At 41.0% G+C, this 27209-nt stretch overlaps 1 protein-coding gene across 5 annotated transcripts in view; it reads left to right on the top strand.

Moving 5' to 3' along the window:
- chd6 (chromodomain helicase DNA binding protein 6) overlaps positions 1 to 27209 on the top strand; it is a 146150-nt gene that overhangs the window by 59520 nt on the left and 59421 nt on the right. For all 5 annotated transcript variants that reach the window (XM_062978773.1, XM_062978776.1, XM_062978775.1 and 2 more), the window contains exon 4: positions 15071 to 15588. In XM_062978773.1, coding sequence (XP_062834843.1) covers positions 15071 to 15588 — 518 coding nt within the window. The remainder of the gene's footprint in view (positions 1 to 15070; positions 15589 to 27209) is intronic.

Genomic DNA, 27209 nt, shown 5'->3' on the forward strand with positions numbered 1-27209 from the left:
TTAATTTAATTTGTTTAAATTATTAGTTCTACCATTATATTTATCTGTGCATTTTTAAATTTTTAAGTGGGTGTTTCGTTTTTGTAAGCTATTTAAGTAGGATAAGAGGTTCTAAATACTATAATGAAATGTTTTATTTTGGTCAAAGTAGGCCCAGCAGGAGTGCAATTTGTTTTTATTTGCAGACTTTTCATGCTTGCCTTTAATTAGTGAGGGTTATTCTCATAAGATCTGTGGCCACAGCCCTTTGGATTGTGAAGGTGGTTTGAGCTTTCTGTTTTTTCTAAAATCCAGGTGGTATTCACACACAACCATGAGGTTATTTGATTTTGGCCTTGTTAACTCTTCTAATATGCTAGCTGTGCCCGGCCACGCATTGCTGTGGCTTATGGGAATGCTTTGTTGGTCAGGTGGAATAGCACTGAATAGCATTGCAGCCTCAAAGCCTGGCTGTTTTCTTCTTATGGGAATCCTTGTTTGGTGAACTGGAATACAATGGAATAGGCTTGCTGCTTGGAAGCCTGGGTACTTGTGTTCTAGGGGAATGGTTTTTGAGCTGCTAGAATTACAATGAATAGCCTCGCTGCTTCAAAGCCTGGCTGCTTGCTACCTAGGGGAATCTTTGGCTGGTCAGCTTCAATAGTACAGAGTATTATCGCTGTTTCAAAGCCTGGCCGCCTTCTACCAAGGCTAATCCTTTGTTGGTCTGGTTGAATTGCACTGAATAGCCTTGCAGCTTCAATGCCTGGATGTGTTATACTTAGGGAATCCTTGTTTGGCGAGCTGGGGTAGCACCCTCAATCAAAGAGCTGTTTTGAAGCCTGGCTACTTCCTTTGTAGGGGAATCCTTGTTCAGCCAGTTTGAATTGCACATAATAGTCTTGCAGCTTAAAAGCCTGGCTACTTTCTACATAGGGCATCTTTGCTAGGTCAGGTTAAAGGGGACAGAGTAGCCTCATGGCTTCAAAACCTGGGGGCTTTCTATCTAAGGGAAATCTTGGTTGGCCAGGTTAAATAGCACTGAATAGCTTTGCTGCTTGTAAGCTTGGCCGCTTGTGGGATCCATGGTTGGCCAGTTTGAATAGCAAGTATGAATGCTGCGATTAGTCATCTTGATTAGCATTTAATGGCCTTGCAGCTTCAAAGCCTGGCTAATGCCTACCTGGGGGAATCTTTTGTTGGAAGGTGTTAGCTGGCCCTGATTGTTTCCTTTCTGGAGTTTCCAATTTCCCTGTTTTCAGAGTGTTGCTCTTTATTTACTGTCCTGATTTTAGAGATTATATTGTTCTGTATTATTATACCACAGTAATTATATACGATAGTTATAATCTTATATTATCTGCTTAGAACTGGATTATATGAGGCCCCTTCTACATAACTCTATAAAATCCACACTGAATTGGATTATATGGCAGTATGGACTCAAGAGAATCCAGTTCAAAGCAGATACTGTAGATTATGTGCATTGGCATTCTGGGTTATATAATTGTGTAGAAGGGCTTTCAGTCTATACTGCCGTATAATCCAGATAATCTGTATTTTATAGGCAGTGTGGATGAGGCCTAAGTGCACTCTGCCTGTGCCCTGGGCGCCATTTTGGCTGAGGGAGTTGCTAGGACGTGAAGGGGGCAGGGCCTAAAGGCAGATGGGACCTAAAGGCAGCAGGGCCTACTTTTCTGACTGACAGTTAGTGGGAGAAAGGCTCTTCCGCATCCTCTGTAATTTGGACTATTTTTCTAGGGTTTTTTGATTGAACGATATAGATTGGATGACTATGTCTTTTGTGGTCAAATTTGGTGTGATTTGGTTCAATGGTTTTGTTGTTTACTCCATAGTAAAACCGCACATTACATTTTTATATCTATAAATAAAGCAAAGATAAATGGTACTTATGGTGTGTGATGTGCTTTAGAAGCATTTATTGATGAGTGATAGGCATTTACTTGCCTTTTTCCAACCTTGGGTTTCGGGTGAGTGTTGTGAAATTTGTAGCAAGGACAGAAGTACCTGTTTTCTTACTTGTAGAAATAACTATTATGGCCTTAGACTCGTTTTTCAGTTATTTTGGGGACATTCTTGCTATCTTTGTGGTTCTCCCTTGTATGCATATATCTTTTCTTTTGCACCCCTAGTTTTGGAAACTAATTTCAAGATTAATGAATTTTGAATTGCAGAACAAGCACTTTTCCTTTCCCCCTGCTATGTGCAGCTGCTATGTACCAAAATTATATCAATATTATATCTAGCATTATATTGGTTTCAGCATTGGGAAGCCATGTGTGGAAGGATGCCTTCTTTTTTAATGCAGTGTTCTGTGGCAGTTGGCATAGACCACAGAATTATTTCTTTAGGTTGACACCCTTTCTTCTGAAATGGGACCAAAGGTGGCAAAACTACTGCTGCTGTAAGGTCCTTCACGGGATATAATATGTCCCAGCAGTCCCAGCAGATTGGAGGAGGGCGAATGTGGTCCCTATCTTCAAGAAGGGAAAAAAGAACGACCCAAACAATTACCGTCCGGTCAGCCTCACATCGATACCAGGCAAGATTCTGGAAAAGATCATCAAGGAAGTGGTCTGCGAACACTTAGAAACAAATGCGGTCATTGCTAATAGTCAACACGGATTTACCAAAAACAAGTCATGCCAGACTAATCTGATCTCTTTTTTCGATAGAGTTACGAGTTGGGTCGATACAGGGAATGCTGTGGATGTAGCGTACCTGGATTTCAGTAAGGCCTTCGACAAAGTCCCCCACGACCTTCTGGCAAATAAACTAGTAAAATGTGGGCTGAACAAAACTACGGTTAGGTGGATCTGCAATTGGCTAAGCGAACGAACCCAAAGGGTGCTCACCAATGCGTCATCTTCACCATGGAAAGAAGTGACAAGTGGAGTGCCGCAGGGCTCCGTCCTGGGCCCGGTTCTGTTCAACATCTTTATTAACGACTTAGACGAAGGGTTAGAAGGCACGATCATCAAGTTTGCAGACGACACAAAACTGGGAGGGATAGCTAACACTCCAGAAGACAGGAGCAGAATTCAAAACGATCTTGACAGACTAGAGAGATGGGTCGAAACTAACAAAATGAAGTTCAACAGGGACAAATGCAAGATACATCATTTTGGCAGAAAAAAATGGAAATCAAAGATACAGAATGGGGGACGCCTGGCTTGACAGCAGTGTGTGCGAAAAAGACCTTGGAGTCCTCGTGGACAACAAGTTAAACATGAGCCAACAATGTGATGCAGCAGCTAAAAAAGCCAACGGGATTCTGGCCTGCATCAATAGGGGAATAGCGTCTAGATCCAGGGAAGTCATGCTCCCCCTCTATTCTGCCTTGGTCAGACTACACCTGGAATACTGCGTCCAATTCTGGGCACCACAGTTGAAGGGAGATGTTGAGAAGCTGGAAAGCGTCTAGAGGAGGGCAACTAAAATGATTAAGGGTCTGGAGAACAAACCCTATGAGGAGCGGCTTAAAGAGCTTGGCATGTTTAGCCTGCAGAAGAGAAGGCTGAGAGGAGACATGATAGCCATGTACAAATACGTGAAGGGAAGTCATAGGGAGGAGGGAGCAAGCTTGTTTTCTGCTGCCCTGCAGACTAGGACACGGAACAATGGCTTCAAACTACAGGAAAGGAGATTCCACCTGAACATCAGGAAGAACTTCCTCACTGTGAGAGCTGTTCGACAGTGGAACTCTCTCCCCCGGGCTGTGGTGGAGGCTCCATCCTTGGAGACTTTTAAGCAGAGGCTGGATGGCCATCTGTCGGGGGTGCTTTGAATACGATTTCCTGCTTCTTGGCAGGGGGTTGGACTGGATGGCCCATGAGGTCTCTTCCAACTCTACTATTCTATGATTCTATGATTCTATGTGGGTGTGAAGCTGGAATGTTCATCTTAGTTTTAGATTAATTATATTTTAGTAGCCTCTTTTCAAGTATTTTCAGTCTTCCCAGGGAGCACTGTGGAAACTGCAATTACACAAACAGTTTAAAAGAAAGAAGGTCATGAATTTGAGGCCTACCAACCTTGACAGCTTGCCTTTAAACTGCAGCGCTCTCACTGTATTCATGGCAGCTCTTGGTGAAGTAGATACGGTTTCTGCTCCTCTTACCTGCTGTGCTTGTACTTGAATTCCCACTAGATTTATCTGGGATGTGCAGTGCTAGAACTGGTACAGTTTTTGGAGCTTTGTTCTTCACACAAATGATAATTCTGATGGACATTTCTGTTCTTGTGTTCCCTCCAAAGCAGTGTCACGAGGTTAACAAATCTTTGACATAGTTAACTGCTTATCATATCCTGATCCAATTCCTAAAATCTACTTTAACCATCAGCAATCACATTGAATGATGGTGGTCTGGCCTGCTGGCTTTTGGTGTGCAGCAGGATAACATTTCCAGTGACTTGCGGTGCAACAATCAGAAGCAGTAACTATGTTTCCTTGTTCCACTGCTGTTCCTTGGTGAGATACCATCCACTCTGGCCAGGTATGAAAGTCTACCTTTCATGCCTGGCCACTACTTTCATAGGCCTAAGTAGCTTGATTACATTTAACATGTATTTGGATCTAGGTTGCTCTTTCTGTGAACAGGAGGACTGCTCGTTTTCATAAAAGACACCACGGAAGCAGAAGTTCCCCTCTCATGTAAGGAGATTTAATTACTTCTCTTTCTTATTGCACTTCCTGGGATAATCTCTTCTGCTGCTTCAGAGAGTCTGCTAGGGCAGCGTTTCAGAACGTACAGTGGAGTGCATGGAAAAGGAGATATCACCTTCCCAGTCCCTTCTTCCAACATAAGTAGAACTTGTGCTGAATGTTGCTTAGGTTATGACTTAGTTAAAATAAGAAAACTAGGGAGCGTTATTCTTTGTTTTCTGAAGTGATGGATGAGCTGCTCACTCCACATTACATATACAGCTGACAGCACTACCACCAGTGGAATCTCTTTAATGTTGGTGATGGGATAGCATCTGCCATGATAGGTGAGGACAGGAGGCCAGTTTGGAGAGTGTAGGGCAGGTCATGTGGCATATCGTTTCTGCCCTTCAATAGAAGGAAACCGTTCAGAGGAGGAACTCAGGAAGAACAGACAGGAGGGCTACTGATTCCCTGAATCATCTGTTTCCCTGAGGAATTTCCTTCACTGTCCTTAATAATGGGGATAGCCTTGAGCATATTTTTGTCACCCAGCAGTACATGCTGGTTTTGGTGGTCATAGAGATGCAGATTTGTTGAAAATGTGATAGTTAGTTAGAATTGTTTATCAATGAAACATTTTAAGACAGTAAACTGTAGTGCCTGTTTCCATTCTTTTAGCTAAGATTTAATATCTGGAACAGGTGACAAATCCCTCAAAAGGCAAATTTAAAACATTACAATTATTAAACAGGATGTCAGATATAGCAAGATATTACTGTAATTCGTAGTTTTAGTTGGTGCTAAGAACTATAAATCTAAACAATTATATATTTCTTGTATTATTATTATCAATATCATTATAATCTCAACATTTTAAATTGTTCTTTCAGTAGGGAGCCTAACTGTTCAGATTTGAGAAGACTACAAAGCAATTTTTTTCATTTTCATAACATTTTATGTGATTTTGAAAATATAAAACTATTTTAAAATAGAAATATTCAGAAACAGAATTAATAGTGATATTATTTATTTTGGATGAAATCATGTGTATGGAATACATGGAATATATCATTTATTCCTCCTACTTTTACAGTTAAATTTGAGTTGCATTTTAGAAACAAGTCTCTTTGAAGATTTTTTTTTTCTATCTCAAAAGTTGAGTACATTAACCAGTGTTTCATTAACTGCTTATTTCAAACAGTTATTCTATACTTGAACATTCATGACCATTAACTGTGATAATTAAGGCCATTAACTTTACAATTGTTGCTAAAACACTTGTATCACATTCCCTGTGATTATTCCAAACTCATATAAATGGTGTAACAAATTATGTTCATTTTTTAAGGTTTGTACAGGGTTTAAATTAATTGTTTTCATTTTGCAGTTGTGGATCAAGCCACCTGTTATTTTTCATTTGTAAATCAAATATACTGTAAACGTAAATTGAAGAAAAATATAAGGCTGTTTCAGGTAAATATAAAACAGCAGATCTAGTTCTTGCCATGAGTATTTTCTTCATTACAGTCTTCAAATAGTTAGGTTTGGAATTTATATCTCCAGAATTTGTGCGTAAGGCTCTGATATCTTATACCAGGGGTCCCCAAACTAAGGCCCGGGGGCCGGATGCGGCCCTCCAAGGTCATTTACCTGGCCCCCGCCCTCATTTTTATAATATAATATTTTTATATCAGTTTTAATAATATAATATATTGTATATATTTTGTAGTCAATGTTTTCAATATATCATGATATTTTGGTGCTAAATTCGTAAATATACATACAATATATTATACTAGCTGTGCCCCGCCACGCGTTGCTGTGGCAAAGTGGTGGTGGTATTGGTTAAAAATTGTTGTGTAATTTTTATATGACGTTATTTGCCTTTTTTTAATTAATTTTATTGTAAGTTATATTGTTATTTATTATATTTTATTATTTTCTTGTATTATTTTTAGTTATTTTCTGTTATTATAGTATTTTATTGTATTAATTTTTAGTGTTTTTTATTATTTTTTATTGGGTTGCTAGGAGACCAAGTTGGAGGAGCTTAGCCTTCTAACTGGCAGCAATTGGATAAAAGCAATTATTCCTCTCTCTCTAATTAGGACTTTATTTTTCTTTTCTTTTTGTTGTATCAGCCTAGAGGCGTGGATGATGGGTTGTGTTGTCAAATTTCGAGGTTGGGGGGCCTGTAGTTTTGTTGTTTTTTGGGTCACCGTGATGCCATTACTCTTTTATATATATAGATTATATGACTAATATTGCAATATTATTAGTAACATTGCTTGTAATATAAATATACAATTGTAATAGTGAATTATAATTATTACTACATTGTATTACATCATAATATTATGATTAATATGACATGTATATACAATCTATATATATAAAAGAGTGATGGCATCACGGCGATGCACAAAACAACAAATCTACAGGCCCCCCAAACTCGAAAATTGGCAACGCAATCCATCATCCCCGCCTCCAGTACGAAACAACAAAATATCACACAAACAACAATCACAGGGCCAAAAACCACAACAGACCATGTGCGCCTGCGCCAACACACAATCCTAGAAACGCTTCCCCCGCGCGCGCACACACACATTCCCCTCGCCCACACGCTCAACTTCTCCCTCCTCCGGCACCTCCTCCTCACCAATCCTTCCCTCCACCACCTTCCCCCCAACGGAACACTCCATCCTCCTCCTTCTCTCCAGGCCTCCGAGGTAAAAAAACCGAAAAACGGAGAGCCTCCATTCAGCGGCTTCTTCGTCAGCCACCTTTTCCTCTTCCAGACACTATGGCTTCCTTTCTCTCCCCCTCTCTCCTTCCTCCGCCTGCCTCCCGATTCGAGGCGAGATTCCTGAGGGAAGAAGGGAAGAACCACCACCAGCAGCACCTTCCGCCTCAAAATCATTTTCTTCTCCCTTTTCTCCGCACACCCCCTCCCTCTCTCCCTTCCTTCTGCCTTACTGTCTTCCTTTTAGTACTCCTTTCCAAAACTTTCAAATGTTCTCAACTGCTGTGAATCTCAAAGGCTCCTTTAAGAGCCAGCCTCTATTCTGGGGAAACTACAGTTCCCATCATGCTTTGCCATGCCTCTTCCCCAATGGCAGGGAGAGTTTACAACGTTTCCTTAGCTACTGGATGGAAAACTTCCATTCTTCCTCCTTTGGTTATACCACAGACAACCTTGGGTTATACAAAACCAGCACTTCGTGGCTCAAGTGACTTCACTCCAATCGATATTAAATAACAATCATAAAACAATACATTAATCAGTCAATAAATAGGCAATATACTTTCCTCCTGTTTTTCTCCCAACAGTTTCCAAAAAGCGAACCTCTGAGGATGTGCAAAGTTTCTTTTCTCTGCCATTCTGTTCTCTCTATTGTGTATAAGGGGTGGCTTTTAAATACCCCATAATATTATAATGCTATCATAATAATAAGGCTTTTTAATACTCCATACTATAATAATAATAATAATAATAATAATAATAATAATAATAATAATAATAATAACACTTAACCATCATTGGATCTTCAAACCAAATCTCATCAGATTAATTACCATTGAATGACCTTACAACTTCAAACCCTGCCTGCTTCCTACTTAGGGGAATCCTTTCTTGGGAGGAATAATAATAATAATAATAATAATAATAATCCTTTGGAATATAATAATAATATTACATCATAATAATAAACCTTTTAAATATAATAATATTACATAGTAATAATGAAAATAAACCTTTCAAATATAATAATAATATTAAATCATAATAATAAACCTTTGGAATATAATAATAATAATATAATATAATATAATATAATATAATATAATACAGCAGGTTGTATATACACACACACACACACACACACTGGTATATATGGATAACCCATACTCACCATACACCATATATAGGTGTGGGATACATACATATATGGAATATATATAGGCAACTTCAGATTATTTCTATATGAGAAACAATCTATATACATATACACACATTTGTATATGGATACAACGTACAACAGATGCTCAACGTACAACATATGACTACTTCCTACCAAGGGCAACCCTTTGTTACGCAGCTTAAATACAATTGAATATCCTTTCACCTTCTAACCCTCGCTCCTTCCTACCTAAGCTAAACCTTTCTTGACCACTTTTAATACCATTCAATACCTTTACACCATCAAACCGTACTTCCTTCAGACTTTAACTACTAATGGACTTACTGGAAGTTCACTAGACATGATGTGAGCTCAAGATCACACACAATCTTATCCATTCTCTACATATATACAACCATAACACATATACCACGACTTCCTCATTACTTTATTTTCAACACCACCACACTCCTCCACATCAAGAGGTAAAGAACAACACTCTGAAAACAGATGAATTCCACACAAGAAACAAACACAGCCACCTAACACATCCCAACAAACGATTCCCCCACTCAGGAATCACCCAGGCTTTGAGGCTGAAAGGCCATTACATGCCAATCATTCCAGCTAATTGAACCATTCATACTTCCGTCCAAACGACAAAAAAAAAAAAAGGAATAACCACAAATACTGCATATTCACAACCTTTTGGAAATGACATATACCAACTACCACCAATTGCTCAATACTTTATTTCCCATATCACCAGGCTTCGCCACAGCAACGCGTGGCCGGGCATAGCTAGTATATTATAATATAAGTATAGTATAATATTATTATATATTATTATATCATTAAATTGATACAGGAGACATGGTGGAAAGAAGTTTTCTTCATTCTGGTCCAGAATGGCAGTTAGACCTTGGGGGGGGGGGGAATATTACATACAATATAATAATAATATATTATTATTATATGTAATATTATATTATATTATAATAATATAATATTATATTACATATAATATTGATAAAAATATTATAATGTTATACAAAATAATACTAATAATACCATATAATAATATTAATTATATGTTATATATTACATATAATATTACAGTATAGTGGTATAGTTCAATATATTAATATATAGCTAATATTGTGCTATGCTAATAATATAATATATTGTATTATATTGTACATATAATTTGTAAGCCACTCTGAGTTCCCTTTGGGGTGAGAAGGGTATGATACAAATGTAGTAAATAAATATAGTATATAAATAAATAATAAATAAATAAATTTTAGACTTAGGCTCGCCCAAAGTCTGAAATGACTTGAAGGCACACAACAACAACAACAACAACAACAACAACAACAACAATCCTAATTAACTTGACTATCTCATTGGCCAGAAGCAGGCCCACACTTCCCATTGAAATCCTGATAAATGTATGTTTTTATTTTTAAATATTGTATTACTCTTTCATTGTTCTTGTTCTTGTTGTTTTTGCACTACAAATAAGACATGTACCGTGTGCATCGGAATTTATTTGTATTTTTTTTTTCAAATGATAATTTGGCCCTTCAACAGTCTGAAGGATTGTGGACTGGCCCTCTGCTTAAAAAGTTTGGGGACCCCTGTCTTATACGTATTTGCAGTCACTTATTAAATCCTGCAATGACAGTGGTAGATATGTAAATGTGGCATTCACTGGTTTAACCTTCACAAACAAGGAAACTAGTACTATCGTATTTATCAAGTTTACACCCTTCTCATGGTTAAATGCACAGACTTATCTGTTTTATCCTTACAGTAGTCCTGTGTGGTTGCTTTGAAGAAGTTGGCACTTTTAAGGAAACACTCTTTTCTGAACATTTTCTCCTTGGCAAAAACAAAAGCAACACTGGAAATAAAATCTAGAAATGAAGAGAAATAAAAAGTGATCTCTCCTTACTAATATTGCTAATTTTTAAAAATTGCTTTTTAGAGGGGTAAGAAGGAAAGTAAAAGAGTCTAGAAAAGTTTGGGTTCATTTATAAAAGACTAGCTGTGCCCTGCCACGCGTTGCTGTGGCCATTTAGAATTCTACTGAATCGCCTCGCTGCTTCCAAGCCTGGGTGCTTTCTATATATGGGCCTCCTTGCTTTGGCTGGTTGAATGGGATGGAGTGGTGTGATGGCTTCCAAATGTGAGGGTTTTTTATGTAGGGGAAATATTGGTTTGAGAGGTTGAAGAGGAGTGAATAGTGTTGGTGCTTTGAAGCCTGGCCACTTTCTACCTTGTGGAATTGTTGGTTGGGCAGGTCGAATAGCAATGAATAGTCTGAGTGCAGGAAGTATGAATGTTGCAATTAGTTACGTTTTGAATGTATTGAATGGCCCTGGAGATTCGAGGCCTGGCTGTTTCCTGGTTGAGGGAATCCTTTGTTGGGAGGTGTTAGCTGGGCCTGATTGTTTCCTGTGTGGAATTCCCGTGTTTGGAATGTCCCTGTCTTTTGAGTGTTGTTTTGTATTTTGTGTCCTGATTTTAGAGATTCTATTGTTCGGTTTTCTTATTAGACCATAGTAATTATTACATATGATATAAAGTAATGTTATGTATTAATTACTGTTCTTACGAATGTAGCACGCAAACATAGCAACATTTAATTCGAAAACATTGACTACTAAATGGCAGACTGGCTTGGATAAGTGAAGCTTGGCTAAGTGAGACTCTACTGTATTGTCTGTTTGGAGGCCAAGTGTGAATGTTGCCATTGGCGAGCTTGATTAGCACTGAATGGCCTTGCAGCTTCAGTGCCTGGGTGGTTCTTGCCTGTGAAGCTGTTGATGATTATTGTTGTGGTTGTGATTGTTTTTACAGTAGAGTCTCACTTATCCAACATAAACGGGCCTGCAGAATGTTGGATAAGCAAATATGTTGGGTAATAAGGAGGGATTAAGGAAAAGCTTATTAAACATTAAATGAGGTTATGATTTTACAAATTAAGCACCAAAACATCATGCAATACAACAAATTTGACAGAAAAAGTAGTTCAATAGGCAGTAATGCTATGTAGTAATTACTGTATTTACAAATGTATCACCAAAATATCACGATATATTTAAAACATTGACTACCAAATTGTGTTGGATAATCCAGAATGTTGGATAAGTGAGACTTTACTGTATTGGAGTTGAGGTGTAGAGGAGGAGAAACTGAAAGTAATTGAGGGAGAACTCTTCCTGCTTCCCTTCTGGCCCCCGCCCCTCCGTGGCCTCGGTGTGCCTGTTTGAGGGGGCGACGTGGGCAAGGCCCCTCCCTCCCACCTCGCTCTCTTTCCCTGATGACCATGAGGAGGAGGTCGTCCCGGAGGAGGGTGGCCGGGGAGGAGGCCTGGCCTCCCGGCCCTCTCCTGGCCACGTCCCCCGGCCCCAGTCCCGGCCAGGCCTCGCCAGGGGGAGGGCGGCGGTGGGGGGCTCTGTGTAGGCCTTGCTGGTCCCTCCTCCCTGGTGCCATGTTGAGGGCCGCTGGGTGAGGTTTTTCTTGGCCGCGGTGCCTCGGAGCAGGAAGAGGGGAGCGCGCGGGAGCGCCTGTTGAGGGGAGGGGTGGGGGTGGTTCTCTCCGTGCCTGGGGTTCGTTATGGCGGAGGCGCACATGGAGCGTTTTTGTTTTTAGGCCCCGTGGTGGTTCCTGTTGTTTATTTTAGTTGTATGAACCCAGAGGCAGGGATGAGGGGTTGTGCTGGCAAATTTTGAGGTTGTGGGATATGTAGTTTTGTTGTTTTGCTCGGTGCCGGGATTCCATTATCATTTTATATATATAGATTGAATGTATTTCAAACACATACTTCAACTTTGCAAAGTGTCAGCAGAATGACTATTTGTCTTCACTTTTGTAACGCTTTTTTGTAACCCTAAGCTTCAGAAACACCTTAAGTATCATCACTCATTAGCTGATCTAAATATATACTTTAATTCTGAATAACACTAGAGCTCACAGTGATAGAGCTTATTTCTCACAATTGTCCTTATTACTGCAATGACTCTTGAGGATTTCAGATGCTTGTCTGCCAGTGGCAAAGAAGCAGTTGAGACAGGATATCGGACTTCTATAAAGCATGTAGAAGCCACTTACTTCCATTCTAAAGACTTTGGCATGGAGGAATCACAGCAATTGGACTTCAGATTTCCTAACTTATTTGTGATCTGGAAAGCCAAACGAGGCCCTCTAGGCCTTTCTCTCCTGGGCTTGCTGGAGGGGAGGTCCAATAGGCATTCCATTTTTTCACTGCATAATATCACTCCCTTTTTTGAAGGGGGATAAAAGAAAATAAAAGTGTGACTATTATGTAATGAAATATGATATTGACTTTAGACAACTTTTGCTGACTACCCTGTTTCCCCGAAAATAAGACAGGGTCTTATATTAATTTTTGCTCCCAAAGATGCACTAGGTCTTATTTTCAGGGGATGTCTTATTTTTCCATGAAGAAGAGCTCACATTTATTGTTGAACAACAAAATGAACATTTATTATATACTGTAAAGTAGTTGTCATCACAAACCAGCATAACCAGACAAACTATGAATCCTATCAAGAATTTCTTGTTACTACCATTATTTACATGTACAACAATCTATGGTACCTCTTGCAATTTAGGTTTCACAAGGTTTCCACGCTGATTTCTCTCTATTCTAGTTTCAATGTAGTCATGAATGATGAATAATATAATATACTATAATAATAATATGATAATATAATAATAATAATATAATGATATACAATATATTAATGAGATAATATAATAATAGGATATAAAAATAACAGAATATGATAATAATATGGTATTAATAGGATAATATAATAATGGGATATAATAACAGAATAGCATAATAATATAATAATAGAATAATATAATAGAATAATAGAATGGAATAGAATGATATAAAATATATTAATAGGATAATATAATATGGAATATAATAATAAAACAGAATATGCTAATAATAATAAAATAATAATATGATAATATAATAGAATAATAGTATAGAATATAATGATATAAAATATATTAATAGGATAATATAAAATAGAATATAATAATAACAGAATAATATAATAATATGAAAATATAATAGAATAATAATAGAATAATAATATAATGATATAATAATAATAGTAATAATAGAAAAAAATAATATAATGATATAAAATATATTAATAGGATAATTTATAATAATGGGATATAATAATAGTAACAGATATGATGATAATAATATGGTAATAGAATAATAGTATAAAATAATCAGTTTCATGGCATAGGATTGGAATAAGGATGAGAGGAGAATCCCTATGCGTCCTGTACCTTTAAGAAACAGAAAGAGCAGGAAAGCCCTCTTCTTTCCTTCCCTCCCACCCTCCCTTGCCCTGGCTCCAGGAGCCAATCAGAAGCCATGGGGGCAAAGGGAGCAGGGCCAGGAACGGAGCCTTCTCTCGGAAGGAAGAAACGGCAGCGCAGCAGCAGCCACGGAGGCTGGGGGACAGGCAAGGCAAGGCAAGGCCAGCAAGCACTTTCTCTCCCTCCCTCCCTCCGGTGTGTATGAATGAGTGCTGGTTCTGCCCTGCAGCCATGCTTCCCAATGGAACTCTGCTGCAGCCTTAGTTGCTAGGTCTTACTTTCAGGGGAGGCCTTATATTTGGTAATCCCCCCAAACCCCTGCTAGGTCTTATTCTTTGGGGAGGTCTTATTTTTGGGGAAACACGGTATGTACATTTACCGATCCTGCATGCTTCCAAACAAAAACATTACTAGGTCTTACTTTCAAGGGAAGCCTTATATTTAGCAATTCAGCAAAACCTCTACTAGGTCTTACTTTCTGGGGATGTCTTATTTTCAGGGAAACAGGGTATGATTTAAGGACACTGACAGAAATTAAAATGTCCTTAATATCTTATTATGCAAAGCACAAGAATGTATCTTACAAATCCTGCCTAATATATAATACTTAACACATATTGCAGTATTGAAACATGCTCTTCTATTTTTCATATCATTTGATTAGCTTTGTAGCATATTGAAAGGTTAGAATTGATGGGGCAACGAAAGCTATGTATTGGAGAGAGATACTGTTTGCTAGTGTCTTTCTTCACTTTCTTTTGACCTGACATCTATATTTATTAGCTTTCTAATTAATGGAATTGTGGTAGGAGAAGACTGCTGGCACCACCATGCATATGTTTTGGGTAATACAGTATTTCTGGTCCAGAGAAAATAAATCAAAATGTTGGAAGACGTAACATAGTAGACATCCCAGGATCACTGTAGACTCTGAAATAAGTGTACATTTACAGACTGAATAAATCCGTTGAAGCATTCTGGTTTTTCCAGATAATACATATGTATTAACTTCCATTCAAACATTATGCAAGCCAGATAAACCACTCTTCTTTATTATCTAAGAAAACTCATCAATCCATAATAAGTTACATGTATATGTACATATATGACACTAATTTCTGTTCTCTCTTTGTAGCTGCCACATTTTGAAGTGCTGAGTGATTCCCCAATGTCTGATGTCTCTATCACCTTTGAATGCAAACCACAATCCCTGTTTGCTGACAACACAGATCAGGATGATTTGCATGACCTGGTGACAATTTCTGACTTGGCCAGCGTGAGCCTGACTCAAAAGGAGCAGCAGGATGTGCTACCTGTGGAGATACCTAATGAGATTCTGCAGACCATGGTGACTTCCCACAATGGGATGGAGGATATTGGGGGTGGAGGTATTGGGGTAAAGAAAAAACGTAAGAAAAAAGAACTGAATCAGCAGGAGCCTGGCAGTGAAAAAGAATCAAAACCAAAGAGAAAGAGAGAACCTAAGGAACCAAAAGAACCCAAAAAGCCCAAGGAGCCCAAAAAGCCCAAGGAGCCCAAACAAGAGGGGGTCAAGAAACCCAGGAAACCACGGGAGTCCAAAGTCCCAAAGGAGCCTAAAGAGAAGAAGAGCAACTTGGAGTCTCCTCCCAAAGCCAAGCCCAAGAAGGCCAGGTTGGTAATGCTCAATGATCATTTTTGCTTGGCCATTTGCTTCCTTGCATGTCAGGCACATAGTAAAGGTAAAGGTTTCCCCTGACATTAAGTCTAGTCGAGACCAATTCTAGGGATTGGTGCTCATCTCCATTTCTAAGCTGAAGAGTTGGCGTTGTCTGTAGACACCTCCAAGGTCATGTGGCCGGCATGACTGCATGGAGCGCCGTTACCTTCCCGCCAGAGTGGTACCCATTGATCTACTTATATTTGCATGTTTTCGAACTGCTTTATTGTTGGGTATTTCTGAAAAAATAACGTGATTACATTTCAGTTTTAAACAAGGAACCACCTCCAAATGGCATTGAATAGAATACCTTTGAATAAGATCATACTGTTGTATATATTATTATTATTTTAATCAATCAAATTGTATAAGAATACATTCTTTCCTCTTTTTACAATATCTTATACATATAATATTGTATACAATTTGACAGTAAAAAATCAAAAACATCTTTAAGCATATTTCTTAATCAGTTTTTAACTTTTCCATTACAGTTTTACTTCATATCTCTCTAATACACACCTTTTATCTACTTATACATGTTTTATTTATTATTATATACATTATTTATCAATCAAAATGTGTAAGTATACCTTCTTTCCTCTTGTTACAATGTCTTAGACCAGGGGTCCCCAAACTAAGGCCCAGGGGCCACATGCTGTCCATCAAAGCCATTTATGCCCTTGCGGTGGCAGCTCCCTCTTTCTCTGCTGAGGAAGGTGTGTGCGGCGCGGGGTAGGAGGGAAAGGCGCACACCTTTCCCGTCTCCTCCCTCGCCTGGTGCGTGCCTTCCAAAGCTTTGCTTGTTTATAATGGTATTTTAATTATTATTTAATTAATAATTAATTATTAAGGGGTGCTTTGCTAGTGCTTTTGGTGTACAAAGGTAGAAGGAGGTTGGACTAAATGGCCCAAAGGGTTTCTTCCAACCCTCTTTATTATTTTTATTATGATTATGATTAACATTGAGGCAGTATTTATTCCTGTTTTGTTTTTTTACTTCAAAATAAGATATGTGCAGTGTGTACTGCATAGGAATTTGTTCATAGTTTTTTTAAAAAAACTATAGTCCAGCCCTCCAATGATCTGAGGGACTGTGAACTGGCCCCCTGTTTAAAAAGTTTGGGGACCCCTGTCTTAGACATATATTGTATACAATCCGACAGCAAAACAAATCAAAATCAAAAACATCTTTAAGCATATTTCTTATCAGTTTTTAACTTTTCTATTACAACTTTACTACATATCTCCCTATGACACACCTTTTATCTGAGTATACATATTTTATTTATTTATTCTTAATCTAATTATTAGACCTTTTCCCCCTTTTCCCCTTACCCTTATTTTGTGCCCTCCTCACCAGGCACTGTTGTATATATTAAATCCAAATAATAGGTTCCTTTCCTAAAGCCTTTCTCTGAATTTCATTATGTGTAGGGCAGTGGTCAGATGTTTTTGGCTTTTAACTCCCAGAAATCCTAACAGTTGGTAAACTGGCTGGGATTTCTGGGAGTTGTAGGCCAAAAACTTCTGGGGACCCCAGGTTGAGAACCACTGGTGTATGGGAATATCCCAATCTTATATAGGAAATAATTTTGTTCTCTTGCAGAATACAGTCAATTTGCTGGTTTGACAAAGAGATGATTTGGCTTTTGGAGATCTTTCTATTATCCTAGTTCTTTATATTTTTCAGAAGTCTGCCATATGAAAGGCACATTTGTATTTGGGGTTTCACTTCATTTGTAGTTATTTATAGGATTATTAATTAAATGCATCAATATTTGGAGACTCTTTTCATCCCAGGTGTAAAATTGATACAATCTCTCATTTCTGTGGAAATGTGGAAACATGTTTGGATATTTTGAAATAGAATTGAACTAAATTCAACATTTCTGCTTGAAATTCCATCATATACAGTAATAGTGGCATGAGAGTTCATTTCTCCTGATCCCATACATAGCCACCATGGGAAAGTTCTACAGGATTGATCAGGGCCACATTGTAATTTTATCCTTACTATTATACATCAAGTGATTTAAGCCATATTTCACAGGAAGGAATCCACCACTTGACATTTCCTTGCCTAAGAAAACCCTATGAAATTCATGGGATCTCCATAAGTTTACAGGTGTCTTGAAGGCACTCACTCTGGAGCTGCATGGGTTTGCCATGGTCAGAAGCATTTCACGTGGTTCTATGAATAAAAGTGTCAAATTTTAGTTGCAATTTGCAACCATTCTTGCTTCTTGATTTAAATGTGGTTTAAACGAATGAACGGACTATTGTGATACATAACAGGAATAGGTGAAGCATGCTTTCTGTGGAAACCTTTTTTTTTTACAAGAATTCCTAAATATATAATGAGATCAGGTTTTTTATAATATAGTATTATACATTTAATTGTGGGATGGAAAGTGCCTGAGCAAAGATGAGAACACCAGTTTTATCCATGGTGGAGTCAGGAGTAGAAAACAGTTCCCTGTTGTTGTTGTTGTTTATTCGTTCAGTCACTTCCAACTCTTCGTGACCTCATGGACCAGCCCACGCCAGTTTTCTGTCGGCCGTCGCCACCCCCAGCTCCTTCAAGGTCAAGCCAATCATTTCAGGGATATCATCCATCCACCTTGCCTTTGGTCAGCCCCTCTTCCTTTTTCCTTCCATTTTCCCCAGCATTATAATAATATTAATATTAATAATAATCATCATCATCATAATAATCTTCTTTATTTTTATATTCCACCCCATCTCCCCGAGGGGACTTGGGGCAGCTCACATGGGGCAAAGCCCAACAACATACAGTAAAATACAGCAATATAAAATACACAGTATAAAATGCACAATATAAAATACATAACAATCACAGTAAATCAACAACACAACTTCAATGGAGTAAAAAGTATAGCCATTAAAAGAGGTGATATCCTGGCGCCTCAATCCATGGTCTTGGTAGAGAGGAAAATTATAATTGTATAACAGATTAGGAAAACTAATCACAACCGTTCGTGATGAGGTGCAAAAGACTATGCTGTAGGAACAGATGGGGGCTCAATTAACTGTTCACCTCAGTCAAAGGTAGCTTGAAAAAACCAAGTTTTCAAAGCTTTTCTAAAAGACATAAATGTAGGGGCTAATCTAATGTTTCTCGGGAGAGAGTTCCAGAGCCAGGGAGCCACGACCGAAAAGGCCCTCTCTCTCGTCCCCACCAATCGTGTTTGAGACGAGGATGGAACCGAGAGAAGGGCTTCCCCAGTGGATCATAGAGCTCGTGCAGGTTTATACTAGGAGGATGCGATCACAAAGACAGACTGGATCCAAGCTGTTTAGGACTTTATAGGTAATAACCAGCACTTTGAATTGGGCTCAGACGTTTATCAGCAGCCAGTGGAGCTGTTTCAATAGGGGGGCTAGTCCTCTCCCTATAATTTGCTCCCGTTAACAACCTGGCTGCTGCTCGTTGTACTAATTGGAGTTTCCAGGCCGTCTTCAAAGGCAGTCCCATGTAGAGTGCGTTACAGTAATCCAATTCGGAGGTAACTAAGGCATGGACCACCGTGGCCAAGTCAGACTTCCCGAGGTATGGTCGCAGCTGGCGCACAAGCTTTAACTGTGCAAAGGCCCTCCCAGCCACTGCCGACACCTGAGCTTCAAGTGTCAGCGCCGTGTCCAGGAGGAACCCCAAGCTGCGGACCTGTGACTTCAGGGGGAGAGTGACCCCATCCAGCACAGGTTGCCACCTGTTACCCCAATCGGCCATGCGACTGACCAGGAAGACCTCTGTCTTGTCTGGATTAAGCCTCGGCTTGTTCACCCTCATCCAGTCCACCACAGTGGACAGGCACAGGTTCAGGACACGAGGAGCTTCCTTGGAATCTGGTGGAAAAGAGTAGTAAAGCTGGGTGTCATCTGCAAGAGCTGGCACCCAACCCCAAAACTCCGGATGACCTCGCCCAGTGGTTTCATGTATCTACATGAAGTATGGAATAGATCCTTGCGGGACCCCACAGGTCAATGGCCAGGGATCCGAGCAGGAGTCTCCCAGCTTCACCAACTGAATACGGCCCTCTGGGAAGGAGCGGAGCCACTGCAAAGCATACCCCCAATACCCATTCCATAGAGCCGACTCAGAAGGATACCATGGTCAATGGTATCGAAAGCCACTGAGATGTCCAAGAGAACCAATAAGGACACACTCCCCCTGTCTAACTCCCTGCAGAGGTCATCCACCAAGGCGACCAAAGCCATCTTGGTAACCAGGCCTGAAACCCAACTGCGATAGATCCAGATGATCCGTCTCAATCAGGAATCTCTGGAACTGCGAGGCGACCACATGCTCCAAAACCTTGCCCAAAAACAGAAGATTAGAAATCGGGCAGCAATTGTTCAGCAATGATGGATCAAGGGATGCCTTTTTTAGGAGAGGTCTTACTACTCCCTGTTTAAGGTTGCCCCTGGTCCAACGAAGCATTCACAATCATGGTCAGCCACGACCCCAATCCCCTCCCCCCCGGCCAGTTTTATCAGCCACAAAGGGCAAGGGTCCAAAATGCAAGTAGTTGCCCTCACAGCCCCAAGGATCCCCTCGACATCATCCGGGCGAACAATCTGAAATAAATCCATCAAGATTGGACAAGCAGATGCCTTAGTTATCTTCTCTGGAACTGCTCTAAGTCTGGCGTCTAAGTCGGAATGTATCCGAGCGACTTTGTCTGCAAAAATGATGGGCGAACTTGCCACATCTGGCTGCCAGGTAGTCAGTGGTCTCCCCCTCCTCATGTGGGCGAAGGAGCTCACCAACTACCCAACAGCTCTGCAGGTCTATTTGTTGCACACACAATGCAAGCAGTCAAGAAAGCTTTCCTGGCTGCCCCCAAAGCCACAGAATAGGTCTTAAGTGGGGCTCTAGCCTTAAGTGAGGCTCTGACCTGTGGGGTCCTGCAAGGATCTATTCGGTCAGGCACATTCCGAGTCCTCCGTCAGCGACACTCTAGTCCCTGACCTCCCTGCTTCATCTCCGCCAGCTCCTTAGTGAACCAAGGAGCTGGGTTTGCGTGATGAGAGGGGACACTCAGGAGTGATCGTGTCTACGGCCCTGGTCACCTCGGTGATATAGAGGTCAACCAAGGCCTCAACAGGATTGTTTGCCTGCACGCCAGATAAATCCCCAAGAGACATCAGGAATCCATCAGGATCCTTAAGTCTCCTGGGGTGGACCATCTTAATTGGTCCTCCACCCCTGCAGAGGTTTATGGTCGCAGTTAGTCTGAAACTGATCAGGTAATGACAATGGAAGAATTTTTTGCTCTTCCACTCCGAGATTTACCCCATCCGCAATGAAAACTAGGTCCAAAGTGTGTACAGCATTATGGGTAGGTCCAGAAATCACTTCGGACAGACCCATGGCCATCATGGCAACCATGAAGTCCAGAGCTGCTCCTGATAAGTTGGACTCTACATGAACAGTAATATCTCCCAGGACTACCTGTCGCTGGGACTCCAATATCACACTGGAGACAAACTCAGCAAGCTCTGGCAGAAAGACTGCTGTGTCGTGGGGTGGATGGTACACCAGCAGAATCCCCAATCTGTCCCGGTCACCCACCTTCAGTAGACACATTCAAACCCAGAAAATTGCGGAACAGGGCACCTGATCAGGGGGATGGTAACCTGATAGACCACCGCAACCCCACTTCCCCACCCCCTAGGCCTGGCTTGCTGATGCACACCGAAACCTGGCGGACACAGCTGGGTAAGATTTACTCCACCCAGCTCATCCAGCCAGGTCTCGGTAATGCAGGCCAGATTCGGTGCTTATTTTGGATCAGATCCTGGATTGCTGTGGTTTAACTATTCACGGATCTGGTATTCAACAGCAAGGCTGTAAGCCCGAGGGGACTGGCATGTAGGCTATCCTGTCTATCTTTCCTCATGGTCACAAGGATTCTGCTGCGCTTCTCCCTGGGTTGACGTGATGGATCGCGTACTCTCCTACTCTGCACCAACTCAATGGGATTTCCAAGGCCCCGGAACCCTCCCTCTTGGGTAGCAGCCGTATGGGGAATGGGGGTTATGGGACTTAGTCAGCTCTCCACGACTGGAGAGAAATGGACAGAACTGGGATATGGGCCAGAAGGGGGAGATTCTAGATGAGACAGAATGAGGGAGTCATTTACAAATTCTACCAGGGGCCTGGGAGAGGGTGGGGATCGGGACTGGAGCTGGCATTCTTCATGTTGGAAGAAGGGGCTGTTTTTTTTGTATCTTTTACTTATGGGTCTAATTTAAAACTGGCAATCAAAAGCCGGACTTTGGATCTAAAAAAAACCCTTCTTATGCAAATCCCACAATGCCATAGCCAAGATTTTTGTGAGAATAGCAGACCTGGTATTAGATCATCTTCAAAGGTGATAAAGAGACGTCGGGTCTGCTCATATTGGTTTCGGTACCATTTAATGGAATTGATCTTAATCTCTTCAGGGTACAGTCTTAAAATTTGGGCCAAGGATTTCTTGACTGTTCTCAAGGAACACCATCTGCCCCTATTTAAGCTGGAGTTCAAGATTTCAAATACCAGCTTGTTAGTTAACAGGATCCGGTGGTGGTGATATAATTGATCCCAATCCGGCTCTGAAATGATATCTTTTAAGCCCTCCCGTAATACATCTCTCCCTTGGACAATACCTCCTTCTTGTAGACCATCATCCCCTCTAACTTGTGAAATTCCAGAACCTTCCATATTTTGTTCTCCCTCCGATCCATAGTCCCCTCCCTCTCTAGTAGGACATTCTTCATCCTCTGTTTGATCTAGAGCCACTTCTACATCCCCATTCCATGTACCACATTTGTCCATTGGATTATTTACCATGAGAGTGACCCCAGTGAACAGATGGTCCAATTTCTTATTTAAGGTCTCTAAATGTTTAAAAATGAGCTCTATTCAATCCCTAGCAATTCACATAATTTTGCTACATCATTATATAATTGTGTTCCTTGACAATCCATCTCTGTTAAATTCTGCCTACTCTCACAGCAGAAACTTCCAGTCATTGAACTACCTTATACAGTCTCACGATAACAAATTGCACCCAACCCATAAACAATATATTTACCCTCCTCCTACTCCAGTGAACCATACAACTAAAATCGATAATAAAGTCAAAAAAATTAAAGAAGTTGTTCATTCAGTCCCCTCCACAGGTCTGTCCCCCAGGTGATGGTCTAAGCCGATACCTTGCTCGTAAGGTGGCCTTGGAGATGGAGGCCGATAGTTCGTTAAGTCCAATAGGATGTTCAGTGGCGAGTTGATAATAGCCAGCTGGGGTATTGGGGTAGGATTGAGTTCTTTTTTCACAGGGAAATGGCTACCATGGGCTTAGAGACAGCCTTCTGGACCGAGTCCAAACAGTCAACACAGTTCAAGAAGACCCATGAAATACAACCGGCATCAACTAGAGCAGTGACTATCTTAGTCCCTTCTCATCAAGCTGTACTCTTCTGCTCTCTGAGTAGTCCAGTTTGTCAGACTTCCAATTCACCACCAGCACTGACAGCTCCTCTGATCTATAAGGCGAGTATGACCTCTGGGCTAAAAGACACCTTCCAGTCTACTGAGGCAAAGCTTTATTAATTCCTCACGGCCGCAAGTTAACAGTCACCAGATGGATGGCCCTAGCGCCTGGCTAATACTCTTGCTGTTGAAATTAACTAGCAATATGGCGACGAGCTGTTGGGGGGGGGGGGAGGGTATAGGTCAAAGCCCAGACCCTTAGAAGGGCAGATGTTAAGTCCTATCACGCCAATGATAGCAGTTGCTGGTATAGGCTGCCCCCTGGTCCAGCGGGACAGCTTTAGCGTAATGATGGTGGGAGCGTCTGAGCCAATGTAGACCCCCCTCCTGGCCCGGCGAGATAGTCCTATTTACCTGCCATTGTCCTAGCGCAGCAGCAGCATCAGAGGTAGCAACAGTGTCAGGGTAGCAACTGCAGAAATAACAACGCCTGATGCAGGCCATGTCCCAGTCCAGCAGGGTGGCCCTGGTATGGCAGCAGCAGCGATGTCAGCACTGATGTCAGCACCGATGTAGGCTGTGTCGTTCCCCCCCCCCCCAGTCCAGAAAGGTGGCCCTGATGCGACAGCAGCGGCAGCAGCTGCATCCAATGCAGGCCGCCTCCCAGTCTGGCGAGGCGGCCCTGTTGTTTTGGAGATGTCCTGGCATCGCTCCTGATGCCGGCCACCTTCCGGTCTGGTGAGGCAGCCCTGGCATCTTGGTGCTGCCCTAAAAGACAGTGGCAGCAACCACACCGGTACAAATACAGGCTGCCTCCTGGTCTGGTGAGCTGGCCCTGAATTCTAGCTGCGACAGCGGTGATAGTTCACCCAGGTGCTTCTCTGACGCAGCAGTAACACCCGGCTCAACCACCTCTTGTAGCAGGCAGTAGCAGGCAGCAGCAATGGAGGTGAGCTCACTCTAGTTCGAAGGGAACTAAAGGGAAGGAAGCCTCATGACTGCGGTCATGGCGGCCACGCTCAGGCTCTTCCGATCTTTTTCTTCCTCCTCCTCCTGTAGCTAGAGTCAAGGCCAGAACGGACCCAAAATGTATTCCACAGCTCCCCCAAAAATTGCCTTTCAGATTTTTCCTTGCAAATTTGGGGGGGGGGGAAGGCCTGGAGGTGGTGGATTGATGGGGATCCTCCCTGACCTCCAAATCAAGCTCCCACTCCGGTCGCCGTCTTGGCCTGTTTGTTTGAATCCTCAGTGGAGCAACAGGAAAGTATGTTGTGTTCTTTTACCTGGCAGGTTCACCCTACTGCCTCAATCTCTTCTTTGGACATACCGAATTACCAAGACAGACCATTGTCTTCTCCAAGCTTTCCTGTCTACTCATTATGTGGCCAAAGTACTTCATCTTTGCCTCTAATATCTTTCCATTCTTCCCTCACTACTCTTTGCTTTTTAGAGAACCCCACCTCAACCTGGCAAATGACAGATGATTTTTCTTTTACCACTGTTGTGGTGTTACCATAGTTAAAGACAAACACAAACTTTGGAGTTCTTTTGTGTAGTTGCCTGATTTAATTTCTTTAATTAACAAGCTGTCCAGCAGGGAAAAGCCAATCTCTCTTGAGTGGGATTCTCTTAAACTGGGTAAAGGTGTGTACCTAATGGCATAGCTGCATTTTATTTACTTTAAAAATTCAGGTGCAAAACCTTTGCTCAACACCAGCCTGTTTGGCCTGGTTGGTTTGCCTTTCTATTGTGTTTTTCTGATCAAGTTCAAGAAAGAACAGATCAGGAATCATATATTGCAGCCGTCTCCAACTTTGTGGTCTCCAGCTGTATTGAACCACAGCTACCATAATTCCTGGGCAACATTTGAAAAGTCAGGTTTATAGGCTGCAGGTAAAGTTTTTAAAAAAGAAGGAGAATCCATATCAGTGGTTCTCAACCTGGGGTTCCCAGATGTTTTTGGCCTACAATTCCCAGAAATCCCAGCCAGTTTACCAGTTGTTAGGACATTTGGGAATCCCAGGTTGAGAACCACTGGTCTATATACATTAAATAAATGAATCACCAGGTACATTTTTATCTGTTTTACAAAGGTGGGCAACAGGAACAGCAGCTTTAAAGGGACATTGTTAGAAAGTCTTAGGCCATCCCTCGTAGTTCGAGGATGATGGTCCTCCATTTCTTGGAAGACACCTGTGCGTGGTTTTTTTTTTTAATGTGTGGAGGTCAGTGCACGGCTGGTCAACACACAGTCTTCACAGATTGAAGTCCCAGCAGTGGTGTGATTAACACAACGAGAGTGGCTTCTCAGTCTGTTGCAGCCTTCTTCCGCCTTCACAGCCGTTGTAACATGTACCATGTTATCCTCCGCCTGCTCCGCCGTTGAGGTCTTTGGGTCTTCGGATTGTTCTTGGTCTGGATCCTCCCCTGTGGCCACTCCTGGGAGTGCATGGTCGTGCCCTGTGGTTCATTGGAACACGCAAGCCCCCTCAACATGTCAAGGTGACAATCCATTGAGGGGGTGTTAGAAAGTAATGTTCACTTAAGTGGAATGATGATAATGAATGAATAAGACCAAAAAATAGGGAGGCAGAGTCTTAAAACTGTGAATGAATCTTGATTACAGTTGTTGCCACATGCTGTGTTGTTTCCTATACTGGCCATGTAGACGGACCCGCAGGCAACTTGTGAAAAAGCTATCATTTTTTTGTGATTCCACACTCAGAAACCCAGATTCAAGCCAACTGTCTGGTTCATGATATGTTTTGATGACTAGATAGCTAAGGAATGTTCATTCTAACCTGGCAGGGGAAAACCCAAATGCAAATGTAGCAATTGCTGCAAATTCTCTAAGCAGTTGCTAATCGTGGCATAATCTCTTCTAAATTATTTCTAATCATAGTTAGCTCCAACATTCATGAATGGAATAGTTGTTAATTGTGACTGAAAAATTAATGCCTAGGGAATTGGTAATAGAGTGTATTTTGAGAGCTTTGGATTGATTCACAGGTGTGCAGTCAGGTCACATATGCCCCGAAAAGCTACTTGGGAGGCTATTTTTAAATATAACCTTCAAATAAGAACAATTTCTCATGAAAATGAGACGTGAAGACCTTGTATAAACAATTATTAAATCAGAAAAAGTAAGATAAACCTTTTCAGATGAACGGTGGGAAAATACTCTGAACAAGGAGCAATATTCTCAAAATCAGTTATCTGTTCTGTCTGTGAATATCTTGTTTGTGCTTTTGATATCAACCATGGAATGAGACCAGACACAGAAAATTGGATTAAATAAGGGCTATTTAAGTTATTTGGATCTGAAAGAAGCAAGAGCAGTGAGTAACTGGATATGCCAAGGTTGCCACCTTACGCCAAGTGTCTCTAGGTTACTTCTTTGGCCTTCCTTTGGGTGAAATACCTGAGTCTTGAGGACAACCCAATAGTTGGAACTGGAATTTCCATGTACTCGAAGGTAATTCCAAGATTCTCCTACCAATGTTCTAGGATCTTATAAGAGCAAATCCCCCTAGGTCAGCTGCAAAGATAGATTCCTTTACTACTTCACAGGCCACAGGAATTGGACAAATATTCCAGAACATTGGTTTCTCATATTCTCTCCCCACTACCTGCCATAGGGAAGGGACAAGTGTCTCCTTAGTCCGTTTCCACTACCACAATAATCAATAAGTTGCTCTCCTTAAGATCAAATTTTCTTCTTCTGACAGATGAATGCCATCCACTATCTGAAGAGCTCTGACCTATGAAAATTAATATTAGGATAAAAACCTATTTTAAGAAAAGAATATTAAAATCTTAATATCCTTTAATCAGCAATACATGAAACAGTATTTACGATTAAGTTGAAAAAAGTCTTTGGTCGGAATTTTAATGTGAGAAACAGTGTAGGAAGTGGCTTTTCTCTGGTTCTGTATTTGTTCATTGTTTTATAGTGTTGAGGACAGAACAAATGCATAATTTTCATATTCATAAAGTAGTGGTTTCTTTAGCGCTGGCTTTGCTTAGGTGTTCCAGGGTTTTTAATCAATTCTATGGATTATGACAAAAAGC

This window comes from Anolis carolinensis, chromosome 4 (genome assembly GCF_035594765.1).
Source record: "Anolis carolinensis isolate JA03-04 chromosome 4, rAnoCar3.1.pri, whole genome shotgun sequence".
Classification (NCBI taxonomy): domain Eukaryota; kingdom Metazoa; phylum Chordata; class Lepidosauria; order Squamata; family Dactyloidae; genus Anolis; species Anolis carolinensis.